At 40.2% G+C, this 18151-nt stretch overlaps 2 protein-coding genes across 3 annotated transcripts; one reads left to right on the top strand and one right to left on the bottom strand.

The window, feature by feature from the left end:
* Positions 1-325: 325 nt before the first annotated feature.
* Positions 326-10273, bottom strand: LOC119493108 (RNA-binding protein MEX3A-like). The gene is made up of 5 exons (XM_037778166.1): positions 9423-10273; positions 7653-7891; positions 6718-6763; positions 4582-5405; positions 326-4129 (listed from the first exon to the last, which is right to left on the bottom strand). Exons 1-5 carry the CDS (start codon positions 10054-10056, stop codon positions 3719-3721), a joined length of 2154 nt encoding a protein of 717 aa, XP_037634094.1. The 5' UTR covers positions 10057-10273; the 3' UTR covers positions 326-3718.
* A 1251-nt stretch (positions 10274-11524) lies between these two features.
* On the top strand, positions 11525-17418 carry tmed7 (transmembrane p24 trafficking protein 7). Of its 2 annotated transcripts, none has more exons than XM_037778293.1 (4): positions 11525-11659; positions 11958-12163; positions 14093-14338; positions 15318-17418. In XM_037778293.1, exons 2-4 carry the CDS (start codon positions 12005-12007, stop codon positions 15552-15554), a joined length of 642 nt encoding a protein of 213 aa, XP_037634221.1. In that variant the 5' UTR covers positions 11525-11659; positions 11958-12004; the 3' UTR covers positions 15555-17418. The 2 variants fall into 2 exon arrangements, with proteins under 2 accessions (XP_037634221.1, XP_037634220.1); XM_037778292.1 differs by lacking the exon at positions 11525-11659 and adding an exon at positions 11724-11763.
* The last annotated feature ends 733 nt before the right edge of the window (positions 17419-18151 follow it).

Raw genomic sequence — 18151 nt, 5'->3', positions numbered from 1 at the left:
AATATTTGTCAGTCTGAGATGTAGTGGAGTATGAAGTAGCAGACAACGGAAATACTCAAGTAAAGTACAAGTGCCTTAACATTGTACTTAAATTCAGTACTTAATTAAATGTACTTAGTTTCTCTCCACCACTGGTCTTAGTCAAACATGTTAAAATGAGAGGAAATTTGTTGCAAATTTGTTGAAATGGGCGTCAGGTTGCTCAAAAAACAGTGACGTCCAGGACATCCTGACAGGGATCCCGCAGAATATGGAAGATGAGTGCAAACACAAACATCGAAACACATTTTCACATAATGAATGAATCACAGCAGTCGGACACGTCTTAAAATGAAACCGTCTTTATTAAGTGACTTTAATATCAGAAAAATAAAACTCTTAAATTCTCTTTACAGCAAATATATAATATCAGTGCTTTGGCCGCAATAACTTAAAAGGCCGTTATAAAATATAGTCTGCTTTTAAACTCCTGACTCAATTTGAAGAATTTATATGCCATAAGACTTCCCCTACATATACATAACAAAAGTGTAGTAAAATTAGCAAATACTTTGAACTGTTGGTACAGCTTAACAATATATGTATTTATATAGAGATAACCTAAGATACATTTTACAGTATACCGTTCTTAATTTGGTGGCGTACAGACATGACAGGCAGCTTGAATCCTTGGCCTTTTTACAGTTGCAGTGTGACGTTTTACATTGGCGGTACATTATGAAGACATGCTCGTGATGCACATTCCATTTTCCACAACGGCAGCTATCAATACTATTATCATCAATACTGTAAACTAATAACTAGACTACAAGCAGATAGCATTGACACCCTCTTCCTGCAACATTTCTGGGTTTCCAACTCTTCATTCACTTAAATCACTCGGAAAAAAAAGTTTAAAAAAAAATTAAAAATCTTATTGTAAACATTTTAATATAGATATATTTATGTATATATATGAAATGTAACAAAATAAAAATAAGTTCTGTATATTTATCAGTCATTAACAGTAATATCGTATAATACATACACAAAAATGTCAATAGATTCATGTCAATAAAGTGAGGGCCGACAGTGTATTGCAATCCCTCAGAGAGAGAAAGAGAGCAAAGAGAGAGAGATCAACCCTTCGTAGAGCTGAGAGAATCAAATAAAAAGGACGGAGAGGAGACCCGAGGGGGCAGAAGCAGATGGGTTTTTTTGCACTTTTGGGTTTGGTTCCATTTCCTCGAGAAAGCTCAATCATCCACGAAAGAAGACGATATTTAAGAAACAGAGCCAAGCGATAGAATAACTCCCAAATACTGTTTCACAGCTGGAATGCTAGACGGACTGCGGTCCAATGTCCACAATGTAAAGCAACAGTATTGACCTCATGTAGTGTCAGCACAGTCCAAGATGAAATCATTCCAGCTGCTTCCCCTTCGAAAATGTCCGTCATTCAAACCTGTAAAACAAAGTCTAGCGACACTGGTGTTTAAAGCTAAGATTTGAGATGATTTCCACCAATTTGTACCTTTTCTTCACTTCTCAGGCGGAGGAACGGACAGACGCACACATTGAAGGAGGGGGGGGGAACAAGAATCAGACTGTTTTTGGAGTCCAAACTTGTCAATAGTGTGATAAGATATGGGGAAGGCTGTGCTTAGTAGGGCACAGGACAAACAGCAAATGCGCTGATGAGGCATGAGAAGCAAAGTGTGTGCCATCGAAAACATCAATGCATTAGGAGCAGGTAATGAAGGTTAACCCCGACTGAAACGTAAAAACGGAAGGGATGCGTCTGTCTACAAGTTTACGCCCAAGATAGTTTGAGCTCTGTAATTAAAACCCGAGGAGTTTAATTTATCTAGTGCTTCCTCGAGTAGTTAACATACTGAGACGATTTTTGCATAGGCCTGGTAGACGAGACGTGGGTGGCCGCCGTCTCAATTTTGCATCCCAATGGAATTATTTTGCTGACTGCTTACCAACGAGGACATAAAATGGCTGTGACGAGACGGCCACAGGGTGGAGCAGTTCAAGTGGAAGGACACTATAGAGATGAAAAGTGTGTTGGGGATTTGTTCCAGATTACAGCTGTCTTCATAGTAGTTATTCAGAGAATATCAGCCACCTTTGGGCGAGGTTTTACTATTAACTAACCATATTTATACAATCTACAAAAGTGACTGTAATACAGGGGTGGAGGAATGTTTCCAAAGGGACAGGCTGTGCATATCTTTCTGGCTGAAAACCAGCACATGGTTTCCCCAAACAAGGATGAAATCGAGAAATAAACAAAAAAAAAGGCAAAAAAAAAAACAATGAGGGAAAAAATATGGAAACAGAAATCAACTAAATGGGAGTGTTTGGCGCTAAAAAGATAAAGCAATAGGTGGTAAACAATTTAGAAAGGCTCAACAAAAATAGGAAGCAAAAGAAAACATCCCTGTGATATAACCTTTGTTCCACCAAGATGCGTTTAAGAGATTGAACAAATACATTAAGACCTCGTTCTGTCAGCTTGTGTTTCCTTCGAGCCAAGATCTGGAGTTTTAGATAGTGTTGTCAGTTAATTACAGGCTTTTCCAAAAAGGCCACAGGTTTGTTTTAAGACAGAGCAACACTGTGCTGAACCAGTTGTTTCTTTTTGTTTACTCAGAACGGAATTAGGCACAAGTTTACCGTAAACAACTTTTTAAAAGTAGAAATGGAAAGCCACGTGGCAATACTGAAGTGGGGTAACATCCCGGTACTCTACAAAAAGGAGTTACCCACTGGTTGGTTCTAGTCGGGGAAAGAAAGAGAGGCAACATGAGGTTGCCATTGGAGTGTGGCATCTTTGCAGTTGCGGGTTTGACCCACTTGGGTGTGTTTGCACGCGTATCAATATGCTGTTAATATCAGCGATACTCAAAAATTCAGATTTATGATCTGGAGCATGTAAACATCATATCCTGTTTAAAGTAGCCTGATCATATTTACGCAAATTATCTGGGATAGAGTGGCATTTGCCAGAGCAACGTGTACATTATATCCAGTTTACTGTGGTAAGCATTAAAATTCTGAGTTGTAACCAGGAGAATACTATTAGTTTATACATATTCATACGTGGGACTCACTATATGTAAACATGCTCACGTCTTTTTGTTTGCCGTGGGCACAATAATTGAGAGGCAAAGGGGCTGGGCCATATGTCAGCACATAAAAACAACTGTAGCAGCAATTTGTTTTTTGTAAATGGACTAAACTTTTGAGATGTAGACAAAAAAATAACTTTGACCCAAAAGTCAACATTATGTATCTAATAGAATTCAAAGTACATTTAAAAATTTTGATAAAATATTAGGTAGGCAGAAACTGATAACTAGATGCTTCAGGGAGAAGAAAATGTAAATCAAAAAATCATGATGAGCAAAGAAAATACATATCCCACCCCACCCAATGCTACACAGAGGGTTTCCGACCCTCCCATTGATCAATCAATCAATCATGGAAGAAGACTTCACAATAGCAGGCACATGAACGGGCTGAACACCCTAACCCATGCCCTAAATACAGATCATTCCTAATTCACCTATTCTTCCTCACCTTTGTCAACCAAACACCAGCTTGGACAAAACAGGGGTGAGGACACAACTAGACACTGATTCGGGGTCAGTTTTGTAATTTCCCCACACATGTTATGAACTGGAAGTGTTGGGGAGGCCGATCCCTCATCAGCCATCATGGATTAAAATCACATGTTGCGGAGCTGAATGGCCTGTGTGACCGGGGACAGGCACACAGGGCAAACGGCGTCTGGACCCTGGCATATATGGGTGGCACAATCGAGACAGAAGAGGTTATGGCCGCAGGGAACCAAGGCAGCGATCACCTGGTTATCCAAACAGTGGATGCATATCTCCTGTCCTCTCACTGCTGATGCGAGCCCCGGGCGAAAGGAGAGGGACGATTCAGGAGGGGAGGAAGAGGAGGCGGTGCTTTCACTGGAAGAGGAGAAGGCCGAGCTGTAAGAGGGGAACCTGTGGGCATCGAGGCCCCCGGCCGTGCCGAAGGGCCCTCGGTGAACTCGCTGGGCCAGAGGGTGCTCCAGGGCTTCTGTTCCAGAGAAGGTCGGAGAGAGCCGGGGTGTCCCAGGCTGGCTGGTCTGGAGACATCAATGATAAACAGTCATTAGATGACATGAACATATATCTTATCATCTTAAAAATTCCTGTTTAGGATGCAAAACAAATGTTTCTTGAATTTCTTAAACAATGTAATGGATCATTGATGCATTTTCTGAGCTGTCACTGCACAGACTTTGTCATTGCTCTTTTCAGAAAAGGGGTAACTGTTAGTAGTAGATACAACTGCCACAAGCCAAACATCTTTGTTAAAACTGAAACGTGTGGAGCACGACCAGCTGCCCAATCTGTGCAGCTGTCCAGGTTGAGGTTTACATTACTGTTGCTCAATGAAATAAGCTAGCTCACAGGATTTATGTATAGCAGCACTGACAGGTAAAAAAGGCAAAAGCTGAAACTTAAACTGTTTTCAACAGTGAGATGGTCCTAACAGAAGCAAAAAACCTGTATGCACCTGTTGAATTTAACCTACCTGAGATTGACGCGCATCGAAGGCCTGGGGGGGTTGGTGGTCCACATAGGGGCTCCAGATTTGTGGCTGTGCAGCAGGGTGCGAGGCTTGGGCAGTGGAGATGGTTAACGGGTCAAATCCTGAGGAAGAGCATCCGCCTCCAGCTCCACCTCCCAGGCTGACCAGCTCCTCAGACCCCACAGGAAGAAGGCTATCGCCAAACCAGAAACTTGTACCGCCGCCATTACTGTTGTTGTTGTTAGCGTTGGCATTGAACTGACAGGTTGGGCTTAAATCTGCCACCCGGTTACCATTACCGCTGCCGTACTGAGAATCAGCTGAGCTGGAGCCGCTGCCTAGGGAACTGGAGCTGTCGTTGCGGTAGGTGGAAGACATCCTGACACCACTGTTAATATTGCTATTGATTCGCTGAGTACCGTTGACGCTCACTGGCAGCAAGCCGCTGCCGCCGCCGCCACCAACACCACCACCACCACCACCACCACCACCAGCAGCAGCAGCAGCAGCACCACCACCACTCGGTGATGATGCACCTGCATGAAGCCATCCGGCCTCCCCCAACCCAGCTGCTGCTGCTGCTGCTGCTGCAGCAGAATTCTCAAAGCTGACATCCGTCCCGTTGAATTGAAAGTCGTTGTTGTCTACACCAGGAGCCTCAATGCCTCCGCAGCTTCCTGTGCGGAGGGCGATGTGCGCCTCTATCTCATCCCTCGCCCGGTCCACATTCTCCGGCATCCCGGTGACCTCGAACACTGGCTCTTTGTCACGACTCGGCGTCACAATGTAGGTGTGGGTCTGCTGCTGAATACGTTTGATGGTTGCCCCTGAAAAATATGACCAGACCAAGAGAGTTATACTTAAACACGTGTCAGTTGAACACTAAGTTTAAATAACTGCTCTGGTCACATGGCCTCATGAATGTCAAGAGTTCACCATTTAATTTAGTTTGACGCATGACATGCGTGACAAATCCAGAGAATATATACATCTGAGCATAGAGAAATGGCACACTGAAGAAAAGAAGAGAATAGTTAAGAGTCAAAATGAAAATAATAGGTAAGTATTAATAGTGCTGAATACATTAGCTGGAAAACAGATCTCTGTATACTGTCACTTCTTAACTACAGCTTGACTGGAGTGTCTGAAGTTGACAAATTAGCCCAAGCTGAGCAATACTAAAGACTGCATAGTCACATTAACAGCATTATATATTTTCAGTAGAGACTGTTTTTTTCTGACAATATCCAACATTGAAATTGGAAGAAACTCAGCTGTGCAATAATTATAGCGCTGAACTGCAGGCGGTCTTGGTGACTCAGCTGGCTAAAGCGCATACCACCTACTGTAACCACAACACCATGAGTTTCAGCCTCAAGTAAGAACCTTTTCAAATGTCAATACTATATATTTGAAAAAGACTGGATAACCAGAGTGCATTAACAAAAATAATGTGCTACACTGAATGGGCAAGTAACAGGCACACCAAATATTTAATATTAAAACTCCACACTGCCTCTTGCGTCTGTGTGGCACAGCATTTCCTTACCATTTCCAAATTGGTTGTCAGTCATTTTGACTTGTTACCTCACCCTCTCTAGCCTAATGGCACATGGTTGAGAACCGCCGCACTTCAATTTACAAATCAACCCCAGGACTTTGTGACACTGAGGTGGTAATGTCACCGGGGAAAGGGGTTAAAGACTCGGTGAGAGCAAAAATGTAACCTTCTCGAGTAAAGCGGAGCATATTAAAACTCTTCCAGGAGCTATAAGCAGCTTAAGACACACCAGTAGACAATTTACTATTTCCTTATACTGCTCAGAAAAACAAAACGCTGGTACGTATAGGCTACTACAGTAATGTGACTAATTTATTAGTCAAACACCAAGCAGAGCGTTACTTTCATAGTAAAAAACTAAATATGAACAAAATCACATGTTACTTTTCCTACCATGAAACCATTTCCTAGTATGAAAATCATAAACTCAATTGTTGTTTTTCCATTCATACTAAAAATAACTATTAAAACAAATGCCAAAGCTAAAATATTATGAACTTTCTGTCTTTACAACATTAATTCCAGCAACTGGAGCAAACAACATATATCTGAATACAGGATGAATTAAAAAGACCCACCTTTGGGACCCACGACCAGCCCTACAACACGGTATGGTACCCGCACCTGTAGGGTTGAAATGATACAGGGTAACTACACACACTTTAAATGACAGACACAACCAAAAACATTAAACACAGAGAGCTTCCTTTATAAAACAAATGTGCTTGGATGTTATCATACACAACACTTGGATATTATAACAACTGCACTTAATAGAGCTGAACAGTGAGGTTCTGAAAGAGAAAATAGCATTCATAATCTTAATAGAGGATTTTGATTAGACATAATGTCGTAACCATCCAAGGTAGACTAACCACAAGCTATAAGATTGTGGTTTATGCTCCTGTAGAAGCCACAAGTCCGTATGATATCAACCTTGTTTTAAAACACATTATTTGCTTTGTCATGGAGAAGTACTACATTACCCACAATCTTAAGTATAACATCTTTGGTGGAGCCTGCTGTTACCATTGAAATGCAGCTCCATGTTCTGCTCCCAGATTTCAAAACGGACCAACATGGTGGCTTGTCTGGACACTTCTCTTATATTACAAAAATAGTTCATCGAAATGTATTTTTGAAAACAAGTAGTTGCGAAATCGGTCATCATTTTAGATAGACTACTGTAGTTTAAAGTTTTTGGGGAGTTTCCAGAGGCGGCGAGTCGTCATTCGCAATGGTTTATGGGATGAGTAGTTCCTTCTCTCATAATTATGTACACAGTCTTGTTCCATTTTCCTTATTTTTTTCTGAATCAAATGTTCTCTAGTCACGATTCATCTCGTAGTTGGTTGGCTTGGATCCATGCTTAAAACTCGTTATATAAATGACTTTCTAATTTCACTTCCGGTTCAAAGAGTGGGCGTTCACTGTTGCGTTCTGTGTGATTCACTGCATAAGAATGTCTGTTTCAAACGTTTAACACTGAATTCATAATCATGTGCTTGCTGACCTGAATGGTCGTCTGTCCAGGTAGAGAGGGGGTCCCTGGACCGGTTGCAGCAGCCAGAGGACCCGTCTTGTTTCGAGAGGCTCTGATGAGGGAGAAGTGCTCGGCCGCAGACAGGATCTCTCTCTTAGCCATGGCCACGTCTTCTTTGCGCCCTGTCACAACGAAGACAGGCTGCTCTCCCCTCACCGGTGTCTTAATGTAGGTGTTGGTCTTGGCTCGAAGTGCCTTGATCTTACAGCCTGTCAAGGACAAGAGAGAAGTGAGGCAAAGAATGACGGGAACGTTGGATTCGTCATTTCCGATTCACTGTACCACATTTATTTTGCATACACATAATATTAAACTTTGATGTTGAACTAATAAAAGATTATGGCATATGCAATTTCAGTTTCCAGTCACTAATGCCATTTAAAAGTTGCATAGCTATACATTAAATATTCCTTTCAGCTGTGGTTGAGAGTCCAGCATCATTACCAGAGCCATTTCCTGTTGTTGTCAACACTGCAGACTGCACCCTCCCCCAACTGCTCTCAAAGACGACATAATAACACTCTCCCTACCCTACCATTGTAAAGTTTATGTAAAACACCCAGATAAATGCTTTGGATATCGAAGAAAAGCCGGTCGTGTTTAGTTGAACTCAGTAGTCTTGGGTTATGTCACTGGAGCTAACTATAACCTACAGCTGATGTGGCAAAGCAATGGTGACCCAACACACACACACACACACTGCTCTTCATGTTCTCCTCCTCAGAGACAAAGACAAGCCTAGTTTAGTTTAGTTTAGCACGGCCAGGCACGGCTCGGTGTCCAAGAAAGCACAGACACAAAACATCCATAATACAGACAGACTGGGGCTGTCAAAGCAAGAAGACAAGAGGTGTCCTGCTGCTTCATAAAAACGTGTGATGCAAACTTTTGTTGTAGGGTGGTGTTGACCCAGTTAGCAATGCTAAGCTAAGCTAACTGCTCTCAAGCTATCTGTTGTTGCTGAAGAAGCTAAATGACAGTTAACTGTAATCGTTAATTGTCATGTTTTAATAATTAAACTATACACAAAGTATAGTTTAATGTTTAAACTATACACAAATGCTCAAAATGTTCCATAGCTGCTTTCAAGCTAACTGTTGTTGCTGAAGAAGAAGGTTTAATTGTAATTAATTGCAGATCATTAATGTTTAAACTATACACAAATGCTTTAAATATGACATATAAAAAAGGTAACTTATAAAAATTAAAAAAAAAGTCTGGTAATTATAAAAAAAATACTATTAAATGCTGATGACAACAATAAGTTAGCTACTAGCAATTAGCATTACCACTTCAGACAAAACAAGCTTTAATTTAACCACATATTTACTATATTAAACCTTCAAACAGTCTCTCGTGATCATTTAACTAGTTTATTACATTAACTACCCTGTTTTTATCCTGGTGTTTATCTCATTTATCTCACTTTATACTGCTGCACACCAAGTTTCCATCCCACACTCCCATTAGCATCTTAACGTTAGCTAACTAACAATTAGCATTCCCACTTAAAAACTAAGCTGTAATTTAACCACATATTTAATGTATTTAACGTTCAAACATTATTTTCTGATCATTTAACTAGTTTATTACATTAACTACCCTGTTTGTACTCTTGTGTTTATCTGATTTAGCTCACTTTTTACTGCTGCACACCAAGTTTTCATCCCACACTCCCATTAGCATCTTAAAGCTAGTGGAGCTAACAGACCCGTGTCAGTACCGACATCACCGACTCACCCTGCCGGCCCACGATCTCCGCGACGTGCTCGGAGCTCGGCACCGCCACACACTCCGTGGTGTTGACGCTCTTCCTCCGGGCCAGCATTGCAGCCTCCTCGGCCTCGTAGCCGGACGACTCCCCGCCCGGGTACACCACCACGCCGGGCGGTAGCATCGCCATGCTGCCGCCCGGTGTCGGTGGTAGGAGCCCGGTGTCATCCAGCTCGTCTCCGTTGTACAACAACACCGTCTCGACGGACGGCGGCATCCCGGAGGAGCCCGGTGGGAGGTGGTGGTGGTGGTTGCGATGGTGGTGGGCCTGCTGCCCTAGCAACGAGGAGTCGTCGTCGTTGGCTACAACTTCTGTCTCCTCGTCCTCCGCTGCAGTCCTTTCATCTCCCGAGGAGGGCGGCCGGTGCAGCGGCTTCAGGTCGAGCACCGTGCCGAGCAGGTTGAAGTGAGGAACCGGGAGCTGGTGGTGGAGGTGGTGGTGGTGATACGGGAGGCTCTCGTCTAGTTGTTCGGTGCTCTGGTGGCTCTGGGCTCCGCCGTGGTGCTCCTCAAGGCCCATACCGGTGAAAGCGTGCACTAGCGGCGGCGGCACCTCGGACTCTCCCTCGTCGGCCTCCAGCAGAGATGTGCTACTAGGCATGATGCAAATAAAACTTTATTATAATAATAATAATAATAATAACGGCGTTAAACGGAAATCAGATTTTGTTTTGGTTTTACACAAAAGAATAAAAAGCGACCAGCGCCTTGTGGGTTGAAATGTGAGGCTTTTGTTTTGTCTCTTCCAGCTCTCCATGCAGCCCTCCCTAACACTGTAATCTCGTTCTGCTGTGTTCACGCGAGACTTTGTTTTGGGGTCAGACGTGTATTCACGACTGTCAGGCAGACGCACTCAACGCGCATCCGCATTTTTTGGTTGCTATATGATCACAGTGACAAAGACAGTAATGCATTTGTCCTTATTAATCTAATTTTAATTCTCGACAGATTCCACATTCACAAGTTTACATAAAGAAGCCTAATTTCTTTGTATTTTGTATTTTTTAAATTAATTTTATTTAACCTTTATTTAACCAGGTTAGTCCCATTGAGATTAAGAACATCTTTTTCAGGGACTGAATACAGGCCAGTTAGCACATTTCTGCCATTAGACGAGAGAACCAAATGGTGTGTGTGTGTGTGTGTGTGTGTGTGTGTGTGTGTGTTTGTGTTTGTGTGCCTTGGGGTGGGGTCTATAGGATGGATTCATGGAGAGAGGAGAGGTTAATAAAAAAATAAATATATATATATATACATATATATATATATATACATATACATACATGTACGTATACATACACATACATATACATACATATACATACACATACACACAGCATATACACAAATAAATACACAAATTATTATTTATTTTTTTAAATTAGTAAGTAGATAACTAAGGCTAACTAAGGGGAAGCATAGGGAAGGAAATAACTAAATAAATGAGCAAGGAACATAATTAATTATAATAATAATTAGACTAATAATAACAACAGTATTATTCTGGACTTCTGCTACAGTCACAGTCAGATTGTGTATTTGTGGACTGTTGTTGATTCAAATGATATAAGATAAGATATTCCTTTATTAGTCCCGCAGTGGGGACATTTGCAGTGTACAGCAGCAAAGGGGATAGTGCAAAAAACAAGATGCATCAGCTAACACAGTAAAAAAGAGCTAAACAAAGTGTAACAAAAATATGAACCATTTAAATAGAAGGAAGTTTAAAAATAGGAGCACTATATACAGTATTGATAATAAACAGACTATTAACAAAATGCACAAGTGGAAAATGATATTTCTTTTTATTATTTCTTTAAATTGTTTTATTATTCTGGACTTCTGCTACAGTCACAGTCAGATTGTGTATTTGTGGACTGTTGTTGATTCAAATTCACGTTTTCAACATATCAATCTTTTAAGTAAATGTCCATGGTGTAACCTGCCTAACACCAGATCATTATTAGGTGCAGTATTGTCTCTAACCACACAGTGTGTAATAGCAGCCACGTTGGAGTGTAATGAAAAAAGGAAGATACGCTTCTCCTAATATGTATGACGTGGCCCACGTGATCTCCCTCTTTCTTTCTTGACCAATGAGAGAGAGGAAAAGGGGCGGGCTCTCACAGATGACAGCCAATCCCGTGTCACGTTTGTAATACGACGTCACTTAGCATCAGTCGCATCCGGGTGAGCTCTTTGAGGTGAGTAGCTAATGCTAATGCTGACTGAGACAAAATCATGAATTAAGACATATTAACGTTTTAATTTACTATAACTTCAATGACCACGAGTGCATCCATAGAGAGTAAATACACTAGTCATGAAAACATGTTACAGATCCCTCCTGGCTTTCTGTCTAGTGACATATAAAGACCAGTTAGCTGGCTAGTTAGCTTTAAGTCGCTAACATCAATGTCCGGGTTTGCTTTGTCACCTTTTCTTTCTCTTTTCCTCCCTCGTTATTGATTTTAGTTTGATGTTTTGTGTTTATCCCGGCAGGTCTGCTCAGGTTTTTACTTTTTGAAGCTTGGCTCTCGGTCTCCAGGATGTACGGATCGTTTAGGTTGCTGCTGCAGGTGCTCCTGGCCCAGCTGCTGTGTGTGTGGGTGCTGGGCTCAGAGCTCACCTTTGAGCTGCCTGACAACGCCAAGCAGTGCTTCTACGAGGACATCATCATCGGTACCAAGTGTACACTGGAGTTTCAGGTGTGTGGGTCTGTGGGTCTTGGGAAAATGTCATTTTAAAGTGTTTATCAGAGTCCAGACTGTCCTGTCTGGAAGGCAAAATATTAAACTTCAGAGATTATTATTATTATAAAGAGTGTTATATCAGCAATTATCTTAATGATGAATACATGGTAAACAACAAAATGTTCTTTTAAACACACAGGAGCTTTTGTCTGTCTCTATGCATAAAGTGTTTTGGGCTCAAACAGGTAGATTTGTCCTTAGAAATAACATTTCTATCTATATTGATAATATTAACATCATATACAACATCACAAATATGAATCTCGCACTCGTAAGCAGATTTGTTTGTACATTTTATTACACTATAAACTATGATTTATATGCATTTTCATATAAATCTGTGAGAGTGCTAGTTTTTATGTTTTTTTCAGGTGTGTGGGTCTGTGGGTCTTGGGAAAATGTAATTTTTAAAGTGTTTATCAGAGTCCATCCTGCCTTGTCTAGAAGGCAATATCAGACTTCAGAGATTATTATTATTATTAACAGTGTTATAACAGCAATTATCATAATGGTGAATACATGGTAAACAACAAAATGTTCTTTTAAACACACAGGAGCTTTTGTCTGTTTTCCTATTGTATTTATTAATGTAGAGATTCAAGATTCAAGATTCAATCCCTTTATGGTCATTTCTTAGTACAACGAAATTAGATTGTGACAATCCCATAGGTGCTAATGAAAAGATAATACAATAAAAGAGATAGTGCAATATAAATATAGAAAATGTAAAAGATAATATAATACAAATACATGTAGTAGTGATGCTCTATGCATAAAGTGTTTTTGGCTCAAACAGGTAGATGTTGTCCTCAGAAACAACATTTCTATCTCTATTGGTAACATTAACACCATATACAACATCACAAATGTGAATCTTGCACTAGTAAGCACATTTATACGTATTTTCATATAAATCTGTGAGAGTGCCAGTTTTTATGTTTTTTGTTGTATTGTTTAGGATATCCTTCAGTATTCCAGTGTTCGTACTAGGGCTGACCCGATTGCTTCGTATTCGACTTCCAAATCACTATTCGAATGCTTTGGGGTTTTTTTTTTGTAATTATGTAATAATAATGTATAAATCCCCAAATAACCCATGAAATAATGAATAATCCCACAACATTATTCATATTCAACATGAATTATTTTTAGTTAACCTCAGACGGATATTGTTGTTTGTTGTGTGTAGAGGTACGTATGTGTATAGTAGTGCAGCAGCGGCACTGAAACATGGGAGATGGAGACAGACAAACAGAAGAACATTTCAGCCTGCCGCGCCGCTCTGCGAAGCTCCACGATGCTTAGAATATTTCTCCCCGAAGCTTCGAAGCCCAAAAAATGATATTCAGGACAGCCCTAGTTCTAACAGCACAGTTTTACATTTTTCCTCAGGTTTTTTTTCCTGTAACAAGTTAAATTTGTCAATCATTTTAAGGCCAATATTAAAATCGACCCAGTAATACTGATCAGTGTATGGTCTACATCTGCCTTAGAAAGAGCTGTATTTGGCCTCTAGCTTTCATTAGATTAGACCACTGTGTTTTCTCTTTCCTAGGGATGAGCGATCAAATAAATTGTTTGTAGCCTCTCTTCATAAATTGTATTATCTCTTCATGCCAGTCTTTCAGGCTTAAATGGGACTAAAATCTGTCAAAACTTGAAAGAATAAATAATTGAGAACATATATTTTTAGAAAATTATAGTAGGGTGTTCTAGTAAAATACTAAATTTGACTGATTTGGATATGACAATCATGACATGAGTTTTGTCCATATAGTCTAATCCTCTTTTTCTGTACTATATGACACAATGCTTGATGGCTTGAAAAAAAAGTAAATATTGTGTCACTGAATAGAAGGTCCTCCTGTCTTTATGTTTTCCCAGGTGGTGACCGGTGGCCATTATGATGTGGACTGTCGTTTGGAAGACCCAGAAGGCACTACACTCTACAAGGAGATGAAGAAGCAATATGACAGCTTTACCTTCACAGCAGCCAAGAATGGCACCTTCAAGTTCTGCTTCAGTAACGAGTTCTCCACCTTTACACACAAGACGGTTTACTTTGACTTCCAGGTTGGCGATGACCCTCCACTCTTCCCCAACGAAAACAGAGTCACTGCTCTCACTCAGGTAAGCTGTGTGTGTGTGAAGATGCACACGCTTCTTTGTTTGTGTGTGAAGGAGTGAAAGTTTCTTTAGGTTTCTCAAAATAGCATATAGCATACAATTTAGGGCTGTCAAAGTTTACGAGATAACATGCATAGTACCCGTGAGGGTTTCTGGACAATATTTGTCATTGTTTTGTGTTGTTAATTGATTTCCAATTATAAATATATACATACATTTGCATAAAGCAGCATATTTGCCCACTCCCATGTTGATAACAGTATTAAATACTTGACAAATCTCCCTTTTAAGGTTCATTTTGAACAGATAAAAAATGTGCAACACTTTTCCACATCTTTCTCACTCCGCTGTTGGTTTCATTGCACCTGTTAAGGTGGTACATCTAACACCTTTGTAGTTCATATTATATGTAGTTTAGTGACCTCTGCAAATTCCCAGCCAAGCTCCACCCAGCTTTTAACCTGAAAAAAGAGGTTTAACCTGCTGCAATGACTGAGACACCTGTCTGGGTGTGCTCGGCAGTAGTTAGAGTTTTAACCAGGATGGACATGTTTTTGTTCAGCAACCAGAGTCAGTAATTTCCCCAAGTTTGTTTTCTCCTGGCAGAGTACCAGATGAAACATTAAAAAAGATTCTAGCACAGTGTGTACTGCAAGGCTGAAGGTGCTGGTAACTCCAAGATGAACATGCAGTCAGAAAAAATTAAAAAATATAAGTGTTTGTACAGGACAGGGAACTACTTCTGCTAGTAAACTTAATATTTCTTAGCCATAAATTAGTTAGACACTTGGTTCCAAATCCTAAAGGGGATGGTTGTGGGGTCAAAAAGACTGATTAACATTTTATGCCTCTTCATTTAGTTCCCTCTACTGTGTGAATTAAGGTTAGAATTTTCTTCTTGTTAGTTGGTCAATCATTAATTTCCAGCAACAGTCTAAATCTCTTACGTTGGTCTTGGCTTCCTTTTTTTTTTCATTTCCAGATGGAATCAGCTTGCGTGTCCATCCATGAAGCCCTGAAGTCGGTCATCGACTACCAGACTCACTTCCGCCTCCGTGAGGCCCAGGGACGCAGTCGGGCGGAGGACCTCAACACCCGTGTTGCATTCTGGTCCATCGGAGAGGCCATTATCCTTCTGGTGGTCAGCATCAGTCAGGTGGTACTGCTGAGAAGCTTCTTCTCTGACAAGAAGACCACTACAACGCGCGTCGGATCGTAACAGTCTCTGAGCCCCGGGATCTGATTCACCACTTTCTTTATCCGTACCTGGACTTGTGTGCATAGAGCGGGTTAGAATATCAGTGCCGATCTGAAATTGGATCATATCAAACTGCCAGGTCGTACAATCTGACACGTCATCTTCATTCAGCGCTGGTATTCTTACAAACTTTATGCAAACGAGTCTTGAACTAAAAGGTTCTGTATGTTTAAAATGTTTTTGAGGGGTAAACGAGAAAAACCTGAAGAAAGGCTTTCTTGTGTTGCTTGTAACTATCTGTATTGGAGGCAATTCAAGGTCACATAGTTACAGGAAACCTTAAATACTTTAAATATTTGAAATTATTTCTAAATGTGTTCTTATTTTATTTGTGTTCTTTTCTACCCCCGTCATCTCAAACACGCTCTCCCTGATCTGATCTATTTTTCAGCCCAAACTGTGCACTGAAATAACCAAGAGCGGAATTTGTGACTAAATGTACTCATAATGTAAGGTGCATTGGGCCTCTTAAATAACACTGGCAAGGCAAAGAGTGTTTCCCCACAAAGGTTGCATTTGGTTAATAAAATTTGTTTCTTTTTTTTTTCCTTTATTAAACCTCACTGTATTAAGTGAGAAAAAGTAGATATTGTGTTGTGCTTTTATCGGCTTTGTCATTTTAGATGAGTTATTAAGAGTATGCTGTATAAAGAGTAAGCCTTCATTTAATCTAATACTGGCTTGAAATAATTTGTATCTGGGTTGTATGATTGAATTTAGAGATACAGATGGTCCCCTCTAAGTGACTGCAGACCCAATCCCTTAAAAAAATGTTTTTGCATTTTGGTTTCCATTTGCTCGGTTTGCTTGCTTCATTTTGACCACACCTAGATGAATTATCGCCTGAAAATGTTATAATTATCTATGTGACTCGGTGTCAAAGGCAAAAAAGTTAAAACAAATACTATTCGTTTGTTTGAAAATGACACATTTTATGTGTCAAGTGGCAATGCCAGTTTTTAAGTGCACCAACTTGTTATAAAAAAAAAAAACGATGTCTTTCACTGGTTCCCTTGCAATGTTAGTTTTGTCTTTGCTGTTTAAAGTGTAACAACGTATTTATCCTGTGGGCTGATATTGCTCTCTTGGTTTTATACAGCATTGTTGTAAAATTCATGTTGTTTTGCAAAACATTGCTTGAATATAAGTTAATTCCAGTAACTTTGAGTTGTAGTTGTAATTTGAAATTTTATTCCCTGACTGCCTATTCAATTCATTTTCTAAAGGAACAGGAAGGAAGATTTAGACAGCTTAAATCCATCGTGTCTCTATATAATATGACTGCATATAGTAGTTGCGGGCTTAGTTCACCCTGGTAGTGTTGCTTCAGCCAGGAATCATGTAAAAGTCAGTGGGGTAAATCTTTCTCTCACTATTCATGGATTTGTAAATAAAATCTGACCTATAATTTTGCTCTTAGACAGGCTTTGAGGCTGAAACATGAATTACCTGAGTGGTAAATATAATTTTTATATTCATGACAAAGACAGACTTTTACACCTAACCCACTGAAAGAAACCAAAAAACTCAATGCTTTTTATAGTTTGTTTTTGTTTAACTCTCAGTACTGATTTTAGAGACATGGAAAACAACCATAATATTTTATTTTATTCATTAATTAGTTTTGGTTTGGCTTTGCTTCCTTTGGTATGCTTTTCCCCTCTCACCATAATGTTCATTGTCAGTTTTTGTTGCTGGTGCAGGGTCGGCAGTTCAGTTTTAGGATAATGCACTGACGGGTGATTTTTGGACACAAATTCAGCTCTGAGGCATTGTTGGAACTTTTTAAGTTATTGGGATGGCTGAATAAACTTTCTGTTAAAATGTTGGGGTATTTTATTTGATCATCATCAACCCCTTTGAGACCCACGATCCCGACCGACTTTACTGTCTTTCAGAGGCTGTAGCAGGTTCAGATTCTGTTCAGGTTCTCTAGTTAAAGCTGGAGTGAAAATACTGATATCAGAAAATCTATGGAATCGGAATTTTTACCAACAATCTCATTCTAGTTTGTCGAGAGGGAGGGAGGTTAAATAACGCTCCAAAGTTAGACTAAATTTTGGCAAGGAAAAACTGGCAGGGCCATTTTCAAAGGGGTCCCTTGACCTCTGACCTCAAGATAGATAACTTAAAATAGGATCTCAAAAACTTTTGACATTTGGAGATTTCTGCAAGAATTGAATTTTTTTCGTTGATTAGATGGCGAGCACTTCTGTTCTGGAAACTGCTCAGAGACCCCCTTATTGCCAATCTACCTAGATGAGCCATCCAACCTCTGAATTCCCTAGGTCTGCAGTTTGTGGTTGTTAAGTTTCGTGAGGCTGTGATTATCCTATGAATACACATGAATGACACATGAATACAATTGGGCTCATTGAATCCACAAGGGTCTCAGCTTTACAGACATGCCCACTTAATGATAATCACATGCAGTGTTTTGCATACAGTACAAATGTGTTATTTTCACCTATTCTAAAATGGTGTATTTGAATATTTCTGCATACTGGGGTCCCTAAACAGTCTTGGAATTGCATAAATTTGGGTATCTCTGTAAAGCT

Source organism: Sebastes umbrosus, chromosome 8, assembly GCF_015220745.1.
Source record: "Sebastes umbrosus isolate fSebUmb1 chromosome 8, fSebUmb1.pri, whole genome shotgun sequence".
Taxonomy (NCBI): Eukaryota; Metazoa; Chordata; class Actinopteri; order Perciformes; family Sebastidae; genus Sebastes; species Sebastes umbrosus.
Note: the sequence above shows the minus strand (reverse complement) of the source record. Positions and strands in the feature narration are given on the sequence as shown.